The sequence below is a fragment of the Coffea eugenioides genome, chromosome 3 (assembly GCF_003713205.1).
Source record: "Coffea eugenioides isolate CCC68of chromosome 3, Ceug_1.0, whole genome shotgun sequence".
In the NCBI taxonomy this organism is placed as follows: domain Eukaryota; kingdom Viridiplantae; phylum Streptophyta; class Magnoliopsida; order Gentianales; family Rubiaceae; genus Coffea; species Coffea eugenioides.
In genome coordinates this window covers 6,922,407-6,939,674 of record NC_040037.1, presented here as the reverse complement: position 1 = coordinate 6,939,674, position 17,268 = coordinate 6,922,407, and the positions used below count along the sequence as shown (strand labels likewise).

Genomic DNA, 17,268 nt, shown 5'->3' with positions numbered 1-17,268 from the left:
ATTTCTTGAAAGCTGGGGTCCCCATAACGCGTTTAAGGGAACTCTATGGTGACCGTTACAAGAAAGCAGCAACTGGGAGGTGCTCGAGAATTCGTGATTAACTATTTAACAGTAGCATCACCATTAGGCCACAAGCAATCATCAGTTTTACTGCTGAAACAGAGTAGAGCAAGAAATTGAGGTCCATTGTCTTTATCAAATGAAATGACCAAAATTAGAGGAGGCATTGATTGCTAGGAATCTGTCTGTTCAAGAAATAATTTTTGTGACCAAGGGGCAAAATCAATTGTTTCAAATGCTATTCTGATGGGTTAAGTAATATTTACAAAGAAGGTGACTACCCCAAAATAGCTAACATTATTGTTATTTCATAGCCGAGAAAATGCCACTTTATACATGATACTCGACTTCACACGATAAAGATAAAATAAAAGATGGCACACCTTCTTTATAAAGAATTCTCACATTTATATCTATCGTGATTTTCGATAAATTTTTATAAATCAGCTCATAGTTTCGTATATACTATGCCACAGAATATGCCAAAGTGAATAGCATTCCACATTGTGGTACAATTTGCGCTTTACCAATACTACTAGCTATAGTGGTGCTACCAAATTATTTGGCTATCTTATGCAAAATATCTGGAGCATGATTGTTACTTAACCTTTTGAACTTTTTTGCTGTTTTTGTTTTTACACTAGATGATTATGGGATGAGTTGGTTCACAATTCAAAACACTACTGTACGTGTTGTTGTGTGGTTAGTTGGCCTTATCATTGGATTTAGGTGTGTCCTTTAGGGTGAGTCATTGAGCCCTCTCTCTCTCTGGGCAGGAATCAATGCCAAAAGAGAAAGGCAAAATGGATTTGGTGGAAGTTGGCAGGATTAATGCAGTGAGCCTCCTGAGTGAGGACTTCTCTCAACTCCTTCCACAAGATTTGGAAGAAATACAAGCAAGAAACAGGCAATTCTGCCATGATGATGATAATTAACTTCTAGTGTTAATGCATAAACAGCTTAGTTTCTATTTTCAAGATAATTTTGCATAAAATGTTGAACTTGCCCTTCCCACGTCCAGATGCAGTTTGAACTTGAAAGAGTATTAACAAAAGTTCTTATAGAAATAAAATGTGGGTTATAAGTTATAACAATATCATTTGCCTCCCAAACTAGGAAATTTCTTACATTGACTGGATCACAAATTCAGTCTTAGTTTTTGGTAGACAAATTAGATTAGAAATTGAGTCATGGAAACATCGAAATTTCATTAACTTCCTAACAAATCAGTCATTAGAAATGGCACAGCAAAATCTGGAGGATCTTTCCTTTAAGAAACATGATCATATATGAAGTTCATTGGCAACTTTATTATGATTCCTACTCACTCAAGAATTATTAAAGAATGCACATGAGCAACTTTATTACAATTCCTAATCGCTCAAGAAATATTAGACACCTCTAAACTTGTTAGCTCCCTTGTAATGTCCTCAATTAGAGGGCCTAAACTGAATACTAATCATGAAACATTTTTGCACTAGGAAGTGAAATTATCACAGCATACAACTAGTACTCTCACCCATGGGTCGGCATGTGAGCACCCGTTTGGGTTTCATCCAAGGCCTTTCATTCATATTATTGGGTTATGAAGGGCAATCCAGCTTGTTATTTACCAAGAACTAGTTTCAAAGGTCCACTTAGGTATAACACTTCTGGATTCAGATTTTTTTCTACTTGAGAATTAAAATGAAAATTATTACAAAATTTGAGTGCACATGAAGTATAACTTTATATCCTTTTTTTAACAAAAAAAAAAAATACTTCCTCGGTAGAAAGAAAGGATAATTTCGGACCAGTAAGATGCGTACTTGCATATGGAGGAATTTTTTTTGTTTATTGGTTGAAGAAGTGTTCACCTAGTCGTATGAAAGCTTTTATTCTCTGTTCTCGCAAAGAAGGATAAGAGTAAATCTTATATACACTAACAATGTATACATTATCATTGTTAGATTTATGACACATATACAAAAGTGAGTGTTTAATTTCAATTTTTACATAGTTGTCGTTCATAAAAAACTAACAGTGTATACATTGTCAGTATAGGAAAGATTAATTCTAAAATAAAAACTTTTGTTTGATAGAACCCATTTTGTTCCTAAGATTCTTTTTGGTCCATCCCAATGAAAATGTTTATCTTTTAAAAATAAAAGTTATGGAGTAAAATATCTAGACGTCATTGAACTATCTGCATTGTCTTTTTGTGGTCACTTCACATCAGAGATTCAACTTCTAAAAGTTTATATTTTGAAAATAAAATTTTCAGGGTAAAAACATAGATGTCACTACTAAACTTTGTGCATTATCTATTTGTGGTATACCGTTGATCGTTCCATCTAATGTTGGGTTCCAATAAAACAAAAAGGACCAAATTTCCTGCTTAGGTTTTATGACCTACTCCTAGAGTTTATTGAGTGATTAGAGATTGTAATGTTGTTGCAAATTTCTTCAAGGAATGTACTGTGCACAAATTTTTACCAGAGGCAATGGGATAGCGATATGCATGAAGATACATTTTTGGGTTCAAGAGCGAGAAATCACACTAAAGGAAATGAAGTAACATTACCTCTTAGGTAAAAGAGTTTTTTTTTTTTTTGTCGACATAACTCTTGCTTACGTCAAACTAATCCTCTGCGGTTATGCAGAATCTACCCAAGATACACAGCATTTTACCAGCAGGGGTCGATCTGGTGATCTCAAGTAACTACTCAAAAGTAATTACCATACGAGTTACCCACTGGAAATTAGGCAAAAGAATTAGAAGTGTAAAATTTCAAATGAGACTTTAATCATTCCCGATCTCTGCCGGTTAAAAAGAATTCAATTGATGATACTACAATACCTTTAGGGCAAAAAAAAAAAAAGAAGTAAGAGTAGTATTCTTTGAGATAGACATTATAAGTGAAATTCGACAATAATCTAATCTTGTGACTCTTTCTTGTTTGCTGTCGGTTTAAGGTCAACATCTAGATTAATTTCATACATGTCCTAGGTTTCCATTTAGGCATTCAAGACTCATCAATATTAGTTGGTGCAAAGATCAGCTCTTTCCAACATTTGACAAGATAAAAAAAATAGTGCATAAAACGTTAAGAACATTTGAACAGCAAACATGACCCTTAGGTATCCAAATACAATTTTAAAAAACCATTATCATAGCACAATCTCATAATACAGCCATTAAGACAATAATGCATTACATAAATTTCGTCCAATGTGCCCAAGGGGTGCAAATGAGCCGAGCTCGAGTCGAGCTTTGGCTAATTGAGCCGAGCTCGAGTTAATTTTGTGAAGCTCGAACTCGAGCTCGAGCTCAACGAGCTCAAAATATCAAGTTCGAGTCAAATTCGAGTCGAGCTCGAGCTTAAAAAATAAAAAAAATAATTATTATTATTTTATTTTTAAAAAATAAAAAATAATTTTTTTAAAAAATGAATAAAACAATAATTTTTTTAACAAATAATAAAATATTAGGGATATATATGTAATTTTACTATTAAAATAAAAAATAAAAAATAAAAAAATATATATAATTGAGCTCGCGAGCCGCTCGAGAGCCAACGAGCTTAATGTTTTTGAGCTCAAGATCGACTTAATTAGCTCGAACTCAACTCGAGCTCAATATTGACGAGCTCGTATTCGAGCCACTCGCGATCGGCTCGATTCACGAAACACCCCTATGTCCAACAAACTATCCTAATGGACTAAAAATATAACAAGGGAGCATCTAACACCATATTAAATGAATTAATTATATATCAACTGTTTAGCGGTTGAAATAATAAACTAGATATGGATAGACATATCTGATGATACAGAAATATAACAAGGTCAATTTGTGGTATAAGAAACCGATCAAAGTGGGGATGATGGGCTTATTTTATTTGCCTTTTGAACTGACAAAAAATCCAACGTTTCAAATTAGTCTGGTCTTGGAAATTTAGGATGGCCATGGTTTAAAAAGTATACTTTTGAAAATTTGGGGCTTTCTTGCAATTCTAAGATTTCAAAAAATACCGCCAATGTAACGAACTCATAGCATTCTCGTAATACCAGAAAATGAAAGCCTAGTTTTGTAAATTCAAGTAACTCCATTATCCCCAATCCTATAATTAGGGCTCAAATCCTAATCCTTCGCGGCTCCAAGCATCAGGAATTTTTTACAAATACGTGAATTATTGCGCTAAATTGCCAACCCAGACCCAGGAATACCCGGAAATTCCTTAATTATCTATACAATTAGATGTCTTTCATAGATGATTTTCAAGCTAGTATGCCCTTCAACAGCGCCGTTGATTTTACTTCACTAAAATTCTCTTCTTTATAATTGTCTGGGGGTTTTGTTAAGGGTTATCTTATTTATTTTACTAATATTATTATTTGGATTTAACAGATTTAGAGGTGCTGCCGAATATTTTACAGAAGAAGTATGCATTGTTGCGGGATTTGGATAAAAGTTTACATGGTAAAATATTTTCTTATCCATTTTCATTTTTAATCTGTTTTCTTGATTCTTTTAATTTTCTGTTATGAAGTTGATAATAAGTATTATGTTAAAGGGAAATGGAACAAATTTAAAATAAAGAAAATTAATGAGTTTGAATTCTTGAAATAGCCAGCTTTATTGTTGGGGTATTTTTTTTTTTTTTGGTTAATTATTTCTTTCCTTTTTTTTTTGGAGTGCATGAGTGCATGAGCTGTAAGTTGTCCTCAAATTGCATCAACATGATGATAGTGATGTACATTATAAATTGTTGGAAATTTTAGCAGGAAAGGGTTGAGAAGGAGCTTAATGTGGAAAGGGGATTGGAGATGGTGAAACCAAAAACCTCAGTGTCCAAGATGAGAAATAAAGACCCTTAACCACATAGCTCTTTGGTTTGGGAAAACAGGATTGAATGCTCTGTTGTGCAATGTTCCTAACAAATAGCTTTTGTATACCAGCGTAGGTGTCTGCCTGTCTGTGCGCGTGTTTTGCTTCTTCTCTGCATAGCTACACTTCTTTTGTATGTGTTTATTTGTGTGTGTTCCTGAACCAAGGGTTCTAAACATCAAAGAATGATAGCTTTCGGTAACATCCTTATTTCTACTTAGCATTATTCTGACGATATCACTATCAAGTCATTTCTGTTTTTAGTTTGCTATGTAGTAATTAGGTTATTTTTTCCAACTTGAATATGAACAGAAATCCAAAGACAGAATGAGCAGCGTTGCGGACAGGAAATCGAGGATATGAAGAATCGTATTAAGGATGGTGGTGTTACGCCCGATTCTTCATTTATGAAATTTTCAGATGAGGCGCTTGATGAGCAAAAGCATGCCATCAGGATTGCTGATGAGAAAATTGCATTAGCTCTGCAGGCATATGACTTGGTAGTGAAACTGAAGTTCTGTCACTCCTTATTTTAGTTTGGTTTTGCATAACTATTTTTCTTGTTGCTTTTAGTTTAACTGGAAATTCTATGAGAATCATTGAAGGAGTTCTGTATTAATGTATGATGAAAAAATTGCTGGGGAAAAAGAAAATTTTGTTCAAATGATTGAGGCAACAAACTAATGTAGGGTAAAGATCACATTAGATGGGTCTCCTGAATTTTAGATGAGGTATGAAGGAGTTGTGTGAGGTGGAGTGGGGAGTTAAGTGATTGGGTTTAAAAGCATCTCCATAAACATACTAGGAGAATCTTACAGAATGTGGAGAGGATAAAGAGAGAAAAATAACAGCATGAGCGAAAGAAAAGCCATTACTTTCTGATTTTAGTATGAAAACACAGACTAGGGCAGAATTGTGTAGTATGAACTTTCTTGCTCATCATATGACTTATTTTCTTCTATAGGATTCTGCTTGCTTTTGTTGTAAGTTTTCTTTTTTTTTTTTTTGGGTAGTTTGTTGCAGGATGATAATGCTACCTACCTGTGTCTGCATTGTGCCTATTTTGCACAAAACTTCAGTTTAAAGGAAGGAACCTTGTGGTTTAGTTAATTTTGTGCGCACAATGCCTATGATAGCTGTGGTTTGTTTCTTGTTTTATCTAGATGGGGTTTGATTTTCTTTGTCATATTCTTTTAACTGGTGCTGGAGTGGACTATTCTGTCCCTGATTTGAAAAGTTCTATGTATGGTGTGATTTTTTGACAGGTAGATGCCCATATTCAACAGCTTGACCAATACTTGAAAAAACTCGATGAAGAGATTCGTCGCGGTAATGCCTTTTGCTATCTTTTTCCTCTGTCCCTGTTTAAGAGTTGTGGTTAATCATTGCTTTTCTTTCTATATGGAGTATGTCCATTCCATCTTCTTGTTTTTTACATCATTCTCATTTTGACTTGTTGCAGAAGGAGATACTGTGGCTTCAACTGGATCTGCTGCTCCAGCTGTTGATAACAATGTGAAATCTGGAAAAGCTGGTGAAAGTAGTAGAGGGCGTAAAAAGTAACTTTCTCTTCTCATGAGCGGCCACCACTTTCTTTATTCTTTTTCTGGAACCACTGTCTGAACCATACTATGTGCTAGGTTTAGCATGAAGACCAACAGTCTGTTAACATCAAAGTTTCATTTTGGCACTCTGCAATTTTTTTTGCCTGTAAAGAATATGACATTTAAAATAGGATGTCTAAAAGCTAGTTTATATCATATTTGACTTTCTACTTGGTTCTTTCCTCCCTTTTTTTATATAATGGGTTAGAGGGATCTTATTGTCATGTTGTACGTGATTAGAGAGGGTAATCTGCAGGTAAATATAAGACTGGGAATTTAATTATAGTCTGAAAATTCAGATGACATGAGAGATCCTTCACCAAGAGAGTGTCCTCCTGCTGCTCTGTCTAGATGCACATAAGGTGTTAACTGTCTCTTAGTTAAGGACATTAGAGTTACATTGAATTACAAGCAATAGATTACACATTAGAGTCAAAATGGCAGGGCCTTGAATTTGTAGGTAGACACTAATAGCTTCTGTATGGATTGATACGATAAAGTAGCATGCTGGGCTTGGGAAGGAAAACATAGGAACGTGTTTTTGCCATCATATTGATGATTCAAAATGCTTCGTACTCTGGATGGCATCAGGAGAAAAAACCTGGAATGCTCTTAATCACAATTTTTCAGTTAATTAGACATTTGGTTCTCTGTGTGGATTAAAAAGCATTCCTTTAGTTGTTCATGTTGTGCTTGCTCACTGAAAATTGTGACATTTGATGCGGCGGCATTTATATCTGCAGGACCCGCCTTGCTACTGCAACAGCAGCCGCTGCCGCTGCTGCGGCGGCAGCAGCTGCAGCTGCAGCCACAACAACATCAACAAATCCTACTGGTGTGGAGTTGGATCTACCAGTAGATCCCAATGAACCAACATATTGCATCTGCAACCAAGTTAGCTATGGAGAAATGGTTGCATGCGATAACCCTGGTGTACGTACTTGTGCCCCTTTAGCTTTTGATTTCTTTTCCTTATTTCATTTATCTCGGTTTGGATTTTGTTCTCATGGATATGCATCTTCAAACAGTGCAAGATAGAATGGTTCCATTATGGCTGCGTTGGTCTCAGAGAGCCGCCCAAAGGGAATTGGTACTGTCCAGATTGTGTTGGAACACAAAGGCGTCGCAAAGGCAAATCATAGAGTTTGATATAATGCCTCAGGCTGTATTCAACTCTCTCTCTCTCTCTCTCTCTCTCTCTCTTCTTGCTTTTAGTAATGTTGTATCATTGCATATGCGTCCATGTGACTGAATATTGTGAGGAAATTCTTCTATTTCTTGGCCAGTTTATTGTTTGGCGATAAATGCTAATATTTGCAAGTGTGGGAAAAGCTGAATAACTAGGAAAGAATTTGGAAGAAAGATTCATTTTTTCTTACATTTGCATCTTGTAATGTTTTGAGAGAAGTTGCTTAGTGCAACTCAGATGTTTCTGTTTGTATACCACCATCAAAGATCATTTCCTGATTACTTAGAGTAGAAGTTGAATTTCGAATAACTTGAAAAGGTGAACGTCATCTCAAAAATTAACCAAAACGAATTAGTAAGTGGAGAAAATGGCTCAATTTGAAACAATATTCTCAACAATTGTCTAGCGTACTTCCATTTAAGTTAATTACTCTCATCATTGTTCTGATCATATAATTTTTATTTATTAAACTATATGATAAAACAAATGGTGAAAGTGCAAACAACAAAATATGGAATGCAAATAACATTTTCCCTTTTCTATTTTTTATTCTTGTTTTTGTGGTAGTATGAGTATCTGCCATATTTAAGAAAACAAGACATTCGAAGGAAAAAAGGTTAATAAACCCACAGGAACACAATACACGGACGTACTACATGAGACACTTTCAGTACTCTAATGGTTACCATTTAAAACAGTTTCTTCATGCACGAGTATTACAGGAAAGTAACTGTTCTTGTTTCTGTTTTAGTTTACGGTAATGCATTTTGGCTTGACAAAAAAAGTAACAAGTCGTCCAAGCTATGATAGTAATTCAATTTTATAGAGCATATTCTGCCCCTTCCCTGGGGGGAAATTTTCCATTATCAGTTTATAAACAAGGTTTTCCCCTTTTTTTTTTTGGACAAAGTGCATAACCTGCTTGAAGAATAGTCAATGTCCAATAAATTGACAGTAGCCAACATATAATCCAACTAAAGGAGAACTCATTTCCTCAAAATCAAGAATGGCAATCCCGTACTGAGATAAAGCAACTACCAATTCTCCCAGTTCCTAGAAGTAATGACTCTTCACTATGATTACAGGGGATGCGTTTGGTCCTACACAGTTTCGAATGGCAAGAACTCCTAAAACTTATTTCAGTGTAAGTCAGCCATTTAGGACAAGTCCAGCGATCAGTAGTCCATATCACCCATGCCACCACCCATGGCAGGAGCTGCCTTCTCTTCCTTGGGGAGCTCGACTACCACGGCCTCAGTTGTAGTCAGTAGAGAAGAAACACTGCATATGCCAAAACAAGCAGGCAGATCAGTCTTAAGGCAGCAAACACAACCAAAATTGGAACCTTGATTATGTTATCGGCAAAAAGGGAGTGGTTGACTCAGTTACCTTGCGGCATCAACCAAAGCTGTTCTTAATACTTTCAGTGGATCAATAATTCCTGCTTTTACCATATCTACATATTCACCTGTGGTATACCAGAAACACCAGAAATTGAGTTTACGGGATTAGAAGAAAGCAGAACATCATGTTGTTTGACAATATATGACAATCTAGATTAGGACCTTTAGCAGCATCATATCCGAGATCAGGGTTATCTTGCTCCAACAACTTGCCGACAACAACAGCACCCTCTACTCCAGCATTGGAGGCAATTGTATGTACTGGGGTCTGCATCAAGAGGTTCCATGTGTATAGATTAGCAGATGGGATACATTCAGGAATAAGAAGACAGAAACAAACAAAAAGATTCAAGGCTTTAGCCACATGCAAATAAATTTAGTAGTAGTTCCAAACCTTCAATGCATTCTGAATAATCTGAACACCAATCTTCTGATCAAAGTTGGCTGTTTGCAGTTTTTCCAACTCTTTAGAAGCATAGAGAAGAGCTACGCCACCACCTGGTAGAATTCCTTCTTCCACAGCAGCCTTGGTGGCATTTAGAGCATCCGTAACTCTGTCTTTCTTTTCACCAACTTCAGCTTCACTAGCCCCTCCAATCTGCAATAAATTAAGGCTCACTCCTGTCAAACTTGAAGTGGGAGGCAAATGACATGAATCAAGCTAGCTCGACCAATCATAGTCATCACTCTAGGATAGCCAAAAAGGAAAACAACTGCACACCTTCAAAACTGCCACACCACCAGAAAGCTTAGCCAGCCTCTCTTGCAGCTTCTCCTTGTCATAGTCAGATGTACTCAACTCGATACCAGATCGAATCTGATACATGCAGGACAGGGATTGAGTAAATTTAGCTGAAGCATATAAAGAGTTGAAAAGTGCTGAATAACAAAATGAGGACAGTAAATATGCAAATAGAGGTAATTCAAACCTGTTCGCATCTTTCCTCTATTGCCTTCTTGTCTCCAGCACCATCAAGGATCACAGTGTCATCCTTGGATACAGTGACCTGAAAGCAAAATCAATTCAGATTCACCATTATTCAACATAAAAGTGAGAATCATCTATGATATTAACAGAAAATAAGAGTTCATCATGTGTTAACTTTTACTGAAAGGAAAACTTGACACATAGTTGGGCAACTTACCTTTTTACATGAGCCTAACATGTCCAATTCAACATTGTCAATGTTCAATCCAAGCTCTTCAGTTATCACCTACAATTACGCATGAATCAACTTGTAAACATCATTCTGACACATCAAATTCATAAAAGCTCATAGAAATGTGGTCTTACTTGGCCACCGGTTAGAGCCGCAAGATCCTGCAGACTGGCCTTTCTATTTTCACCAAACCCAGGAGCTTTTATTGCACAAACCTGTGTTATCCATCTGTTATGAAACCAATCTACAAGTCTAAAAGGAAAGGGAGAATTCAGAGTCTGATGAGTAGAGAAAAACCTTGATTCCAGCACGAAGCTTGTTGAGAATCAGAGTAGCAAGGGCTTCACTATCCACATCTTCAGAAACAATCAGAAGGGGTCTTTGTCTCTGAAGGAATAGGACAAAACAAGGTCAATAATTTCAATACAAATTCTCAGGGCTAGGATATTCTAAAAGGTGAATATCAGTGAACAATAAGGCAAATGATAGTACCTTTAGAGCCAATTCTAACACCTTTACAACAGCATTAATGCTTGATATTTTCTTCTCATGGATCAGAATCAGGGGGTCATCCAACTCCTGCAGTAAGTCAATAACAGTTACAAGTATTCATTTTTCATGCAATAATAGGTCTTACAAAGCAAACAGATCATGTGAACCCAAGAAGAAGAAGGATATTAGGGGAAAAAAACTTACACATTTCTGGGTCTTCGTATTTGTAATGAAATATGGTGATATGTAGCCCCTCTCTAACTTCATTCCTTCAACAACTTCAAGCTCATTAAAGAGTGTTTTTCCATCCTAAAGAGGAGAAAAGAAGTTTAATAGATTTGTTTAGGAGATTTCAGGTACCTACCAACCATTACTCAAAATAGTGATTTAAGCAAAAGATAGATGAGACATATTGCATGCATATTGAGAAAATATATAACAACACATACAATAAATGTACCATACGGATAACATCACTAATAGTATTTTTCTACATGTACTAAACTAAAGATCACTCTTTCAGTACTCCACCTTTAACTTTAAGAACTGCAATATTTTTTACCATTTAAAGCTCTCCGTGCACACAATGTTTGCTGGATTTATACCCACCTAATGCTACTTGACAATCCGAATGTGACAAATGAAAATGGTAACATCACTGAATTTCATTTTAGAACATTAGCATATTCTCTGTATATGAAAATCGAACATAAAGCATCCACATCTTCAGAATGAAGGTTGACGCTGTTAATAAATCAGGAAGCTCGTGTTATTCAATTGAAAACTTGAGATAAAGACCATTGTGACCCTTTTTTGCAACCACAACCAACAATGTCAAGAGACCCTTGCACAAGACATAGAATACTTACTTGAATAGTGATAACTCCCTCCTTGCCTACTTTCTCCATTGCCTTAGCAATCAACTCACCAATTTCTCTTTCTCCATTTGAAGAGATTGTCCCTACCTATTTAGATATAAATTGCAAGAAGATCAGTGTACTTGCAAGGGAAAAGTATAGGAGACAAACACTTCTCCACATCCAGGCATTGTGATTTGTTCCCCATCACCTTCAATTCTCTCTTTTGTTTTCGAGGAGTTGGGGTGGCGGGTGAGGGGAAGAGATAGGCAAGGTATAGGCGAATTATCCTAGTACTTTGATGATATGGGCAAGTGATTCCAGGCCCTAACTAGCAATGACAATTGGAGTTTAAATCCCAAACTCCCAATAGGAGGACAGATGGCGCACGAGCTTAGCATCGAAAACACTTCTGCATCACGGATGAGAGAATCTCACCAGGGCATTGTAGTAAAAAGCCCTTGCAGAAGCAGAGTCCAATTTTATAACATTACTCTAGCATCCCAAGCTAGCAAACAAACCTGTGCTATTTCTTCTGATGTGCTTATCATCCTTGCCCTGCTCTTTAACGTTGTTACTACATCATCTACAGCCATGTTGATTCCACGCCTAAGGTCCATTGCATTCATACCAGCTGCAACAGACTTGCAACCCTCCGCAAATATTGCACGGGTGAGAACTGTAGCACAAGTAGTTCCTACAAACACATAATGGAAGTGCTCAATTCACTTTCATGGAAAATACACAATAAATTAACTGAACAGATTCCATAACGAAACAGCAAGAGTTTTATAAACTCCTCCCTTAACAAGATAACAGAAAGTAATCAGCTCACCATCACCAGCAGCATCATTAGTTGCATTTGCAACTTGCTTAACTAGGCTTGCACCTATGTTCTTGACTTTGTCCTTGAATTCAATACTTTTTGCTACCGTTACACCATCTTTTGTTACTTTGGGAGCACCCCAACTTTGTTCAATAACCACATTACGGCCCTGTACAAAAGACAGTGACAAGAAGGCAATTATCACCAACTCTGCCAATCTTCTGACATTCAAACAATCAACCAGATAAACAATTGAACCACAATGCAACAAGGTAAAAGCAACAACTTCTTCCTATTCATTCTGCTTCTCTCCTTTCCATCGATCCTAATTCATCTTTTCCTACATTCTTTTCCTATATTTTAGTGATGGGCAAGTGCCAGATGAAACGGCCAGAAGGAAAATGGCAGTAAGCATATTACTCTGGTCAGTCATAGGCAGCAGCAATAATTAAAAGGACTGCCCTAAGCTCATAGGTGGAATAATAAACTATCACATCACACGTGCACCTTTGCAATTATAGCGCGCAATCAAACTTTTACCAGAACAAGTCAAAGTAAACAAAGAACAAAGCACATACAATTATATCAGTCCCAGTGTTTATGATGGATAATAAAATCTTTAAAAGATGAATCTAAAATCACACTAACTTACGTGTAAATTTCGCTCAAGAGCTTTATAACCAAATCATTGATGTGCACGTCTTCACAATTGAACTCAAACAGGAAAGTGAAACAAATTCCAGACAAGCAATTTGAAATTCAAAACCAAATCAATGTTAAGAGCTCCATACACTCAGCTTTAAAAATCCATAAACCCATCAATAATGCAATAGAAAACAATGCTAACCACAAAGATTGATCAAAACAGAAAACAAAATGTCACCTTTGGACCCATAGTAACTTTGACAGCCTCAGCAAGATCCTCGACGCCCTTTAGCATCAAAGCCCTGGCGTCTACTCCAAATCTAATATCTTTTGCCGCATAATTTCTGCTCCATCCCAATCGACTAGAAATCTGCACCAACCCAATTCCACAAATTGATCAAAAACACCAATAAAACAATAAGAAGGCACCAGAAAAATCAGTCCTTTAAAATTTCTAACTCAAAATAAATCACCTGTTGGCTGCTGTTTCTGGCAACCCTGCAAGAAAAGACAAATGGGTTTCTCATCAAACAATGATTGGACAATTGGGTTCAATAAAGTTGAGAAATTTAATAAAATTGAAGTGAATATTGCGACTTCTTTGAAGTTGAAAAAGGATAAAGTACCTGGCTTTGGAGGCAAGATTTGCTGCAAACCGATACATGATTAATTGCGAAGACTAATTGGGACTTGGGAGAGCGAAGAACGTTTGTGTGTGAGGGAGAAAGTTAGCGAGTGTATGTACCTGTAATGGAGTAGGGGAAGGAGAAGAATACAGGAGAAGTGGTCGTAATTTTAAACAAGGGAAGAGAAGGGTCTAGAAGGAGGAACTTCTAGGGTTTTAGGGTTTAATGAAGAATTATATAAACCTTCTACCAAAGGGTTTAAGGGTCAAAATAAGTCTTTACATTGCAGGCCAAATAAGTAAGACACAGGAAAGAAATTGGTAGTGGTAATTTTTAATTTTTAACTTTTTTTTTCTCTTTTCAACTCTAGTCCTTGTCACAGATATTTATAATTTACTCTTTTTTTTTGTTTAACTCTATTTCCTTATTTTTTATTTTATTAGTTTGCAGCTTTGAACCCCTCAAATTTTGGCTACTCCTCAATTCACAAGGATTTTTCTTTTTTTTTTTGAAATTTTAGTTTAAAAAATGACTCTTAACTGTAAACTGAATATTTGAATGAATTTTCAAGTGCTCGATTTTACATAAAATAGTTGAAGTTTCAGAAGACTGTGCTATGAAAAAGATGAATGGTAAATTTTGTATTCTGATAACTAAGTGCAAATTGTAATGGCGTATTAGTACTTGGGCTGGAAATTGATTGAATATCTAAAAAGGATCAGTGGTTGAATTTTCTTGATCACCGAAGGAGGGCATAATTATAAAAAAAAAAGGAGATAAGAAAGGAGGGCATAATTAAAAGTTTAATTTGGAAAGATGAGTGTGATTTTTTCCAAAATTGGCAAGAAAGGTGAAATGCATTATATCAAATTACCTCATAACGTTAATTAGAGAATAAGGTTAGAAAATGAAATTCAATAAGGTTTATAAGCCTTTCAGAAAAAAAAAAAAAAAAAGTGCATAAGCACTATATTTCATTTCATATAGTGAAACGAGGAATAATATAAATTATTTGTTGTAGTAAAAAGGTACACCATTTATAATTTGATAAGATTTCTTAGAAGTAAAGGCCATAGTTGAAGTTTCTAAATTACACTGATAAAAACTTTGCACAATCATGTCTTCACTAATCTTGATACCTTACCATTTTCTCCTTGGCAAAGAAAGATTTGTAATCTTGAAAAGAGATAATTAACAACCAAGTTGGACCAAAACAAATACAAATGCTTCTGCATCTTTTACTTAAGAAAATTGACTAAACCATAGAGGAAGTTAAATAAATCTGCCAAAGGTTCTTTAGGAGGTTTTTTATGATAAGCTCCCTTTTTTTAACCTTTTTATGTAGTCATTGTAGTGGAAATTTGTTGCTTTGGTGCAGGTTAAATCTTAAAAATCAGCAAAAGGAGTGCATATCAATTTCACACGAAGGGTTCAATTCTCATTGCGCTATGTAACTGATAAACATGTGTTTCATATATAGAACCCAAACTCTATTTTGAAGTATAGAAGATGCCATATAGTAGATTGGTTTTTCATTTTCTTTACAAATGATAAGACATTTGAAGGGTGAATTTCTCGGGTTTCTTACTAGAAAACTTTTTTGTTCTTGATATTGCTATTTCCTACCTTTTATTGTACTCCAGTTCTCATTGGTGAAACTAGTTAGATGCATGCGGTTAACCTGCACGATATACTTTCAAAAATACAAGAAATGGCTTAAATCAACTTTAAAAAAGTAGTTGTCTAGATAACTTTTGGCACAATGCTTAGATGTTAAAAAATTCTTTGTTTAAAGAAAAGCATTTAGCATGATGTTAAGTATGAAATAAACATCAGCTATATGAACACCATAACTGTCTATTGCATTATTTAACTTTGCATAGTAACCATGTTAATTCAAATCTAAAACACATGCAACAATTAATTACCTGTAAAATTCATATATCCTCCTTTGAAGCCTTGCATGGCATTCTCTTTCTTTTGGTGGATATGACCGGTTGTTAGTAGTAAATAAACACGGCTTTAACACAGATTGAGAACTACAACAAGAACTGTTGGAGAGTTATACCAAACTTAGTGAATTTACTCATTTATGGATCTCTATTGTGATTGGTTTATTAATGATTTCCAATTAGTCCAATTAGCTATTAATAAGTTTATTTATCTCTATAATCCATCGAACCAGTGCAAATATTTCTATTAATTCTACAGATATAGTCCGCTTTATAAAAGAGTGAAATAATGAAGCAAGAAAATCAAACTTATATTTAGCATTTGGAAATGTGCATTAACCACCAAAAAAAATAAAAAAAAAATTAACCACCAATTCTCTACCATCCCTTTATCTAGGAGCAAAATGTTTTTGATGGCAACCTTTGCTCTTTGCAAACTCATTCTGCATCAGCCCGAAGAGTCCGTGGAATCCATTGTGGACTGCCTATGTTATTGGGTATAAGAAACATCTAATATGCCATTAGCACCGTAGAATTGAACTTTTGAAACTTAGCCATGAAAGATTAACTACCTACATTACTAGATATAAGTGTCTGTTCTCAATTGTCCCAAGAAGCAGCAAATGATGTGCTGTTGAATTATGGTTTTAAAAGCAATTGAGAACGTGTGCAACTAAACTTAATAGGTTAGCTAGAAAATCATCATCCCATTTTAGCTAGGAAAGAACATCATTTTTTTTTTGCGTCTCACAAGATGAATCATACCATATTCAGAAGCCTTTGCTTCTTACTTTTCTTGGCAACTTTCAGTTTCCAGGCAGGCAAAGTGGTTGGTTTCTTCGGACGATATTATCTCTACGTGCACAATGGCCTGCCTGACGATTCTACCCCGTTAACAGTTCATTGTGCCTCAGGAAATGATGATATTGGATATCATAATCTTACTGTTAATCAGGATTTGACATGGAGTTTTCACATGAATTTCTTTAGGAATACTTTATACTTCTGCCATTTTTGGCGGGGCGCAAAATCTGCAATGTTTGATGTGTACAATGACACCTGGGCTTACTATTGTGGTCATTATCATCAATCTGACAAGTATTGCTATTGGCTAGTAAAAGAAAATGGTTTCTATTTTACGGGACAACAACATCACAATGTCCCCGGTCCTTTTGACAACCATCCAGCTATAGGCTGGAGCTGAATATATAATTTTTTTTGGTCTGGGAGCTAATAGCAGTACTCCTGCAATTATTAATGACATTCGCTTCACTTTCTGATCATGTTGTGGGCACGATCATAAGAGTAAATGGGACTGCTACCGTATCATTTCCAGTAGAGAACAAGGCACTATTGGCCTCCTCAAATTGTGAGCTTGCTGAGGTAGTTTTTATGCAATGCGAAGTAGAGAGAAGGGCCACTATAGGGCTAGAAGATGTATTTTCTGTTCAGTTTGTAGTTATGGCAAGTTGGTAAAGGTGTTTTTCTGTTTAGTTACATGTAAGTTTCTTTCCATTATATAGAGTTATATTGTCTAACACAAACCTTTGGCTTCAAATGACTTGGTAGCTACCAGACACCATT

General features: G+C 35.7%; 3 protein-coding genes across 3 annotated transcripts; 2 read left to right on the top strand and 1 right to left on the bottom strand.

The window, feature by feature from the left end:
• The first annotated feature begins 4,201 nt into the window (after positions 1–4,201).
• Positions 4,202–7,912, top strand: LOC113765328 (PHD finger protein ING1). The gene is made up of 7 exons (XM_027309463.1): positions 4,202–4,328; positions 4,451–4,522; positions 5,243–5,430; positions 6,196–6,259; positions 6,393–6,489; positions 7,278–7,467; positions 7,563–7,912. The coding sequence occupies exons 1-7, from the start codon at positions 4,301–4,303 to the stop codon at positions 7,674–7,676; spliced, it is 753 nt and encodes a 250-aa protein (XP_027165264.1). The 5' UTR covers positions 4,202–4,300; the 3' UTR covers positions 7,677–7,912.
• Positions 7,913–8,614: 702 nt separating this feature from the next.
• On the bottom strand, positions 8,615–13,918 carry LOC113765095 (chaperonin CPN60-2, mitochondrial). The gene is made up of 17 exons (XM_027309150.1): positions 13,733–13,918; positions 13,580–13,604; positions 13,345–13,476; positions 12,471–12,630; positions 12,157–12,332; positions 11,648–11,743; positions 10,983–11,087; positions 10,779–10,865; positions 10,584–10,673; positions 10,421–10,501; positions 10,272–10,340; positions 10,056–10,133; positions 9,848–9,943; positions 9,521–9,724; positions 9,289–9,394; positions 9,113–9,191; positions 8,615–9,004 (listed from the first exon to the last, which is right to left on the bottom strand). Exons 1-17 carry the CDS (start codon positions 13,768–13,770, stop codon positions 8,899–8,901), a joined length of 1,728 nt encoding a protein of 575 aa, XP_027164951.1. The 5' UTR covers positions 13,771–13,918; the 3' UTR covers positions 8,615–8,898.
• A 2,520-nt stretch (positions 13,919–16,438) lies between these two features.
• On the top strand, positions 16,439–16,888 carry LOC113765889 (S-protein homolog 24-like). The gene has a single exon (XM_027310132.1). The coding sequence runs from the start codon at positions 16,439–16,441 to the stop codon at positions 16,886–16,888; it is 450 nt and encodes a 149-aa protein (XP_027165933.1).
• Positions 16,889–17,268: the final 380 nt, after the last annotated feature.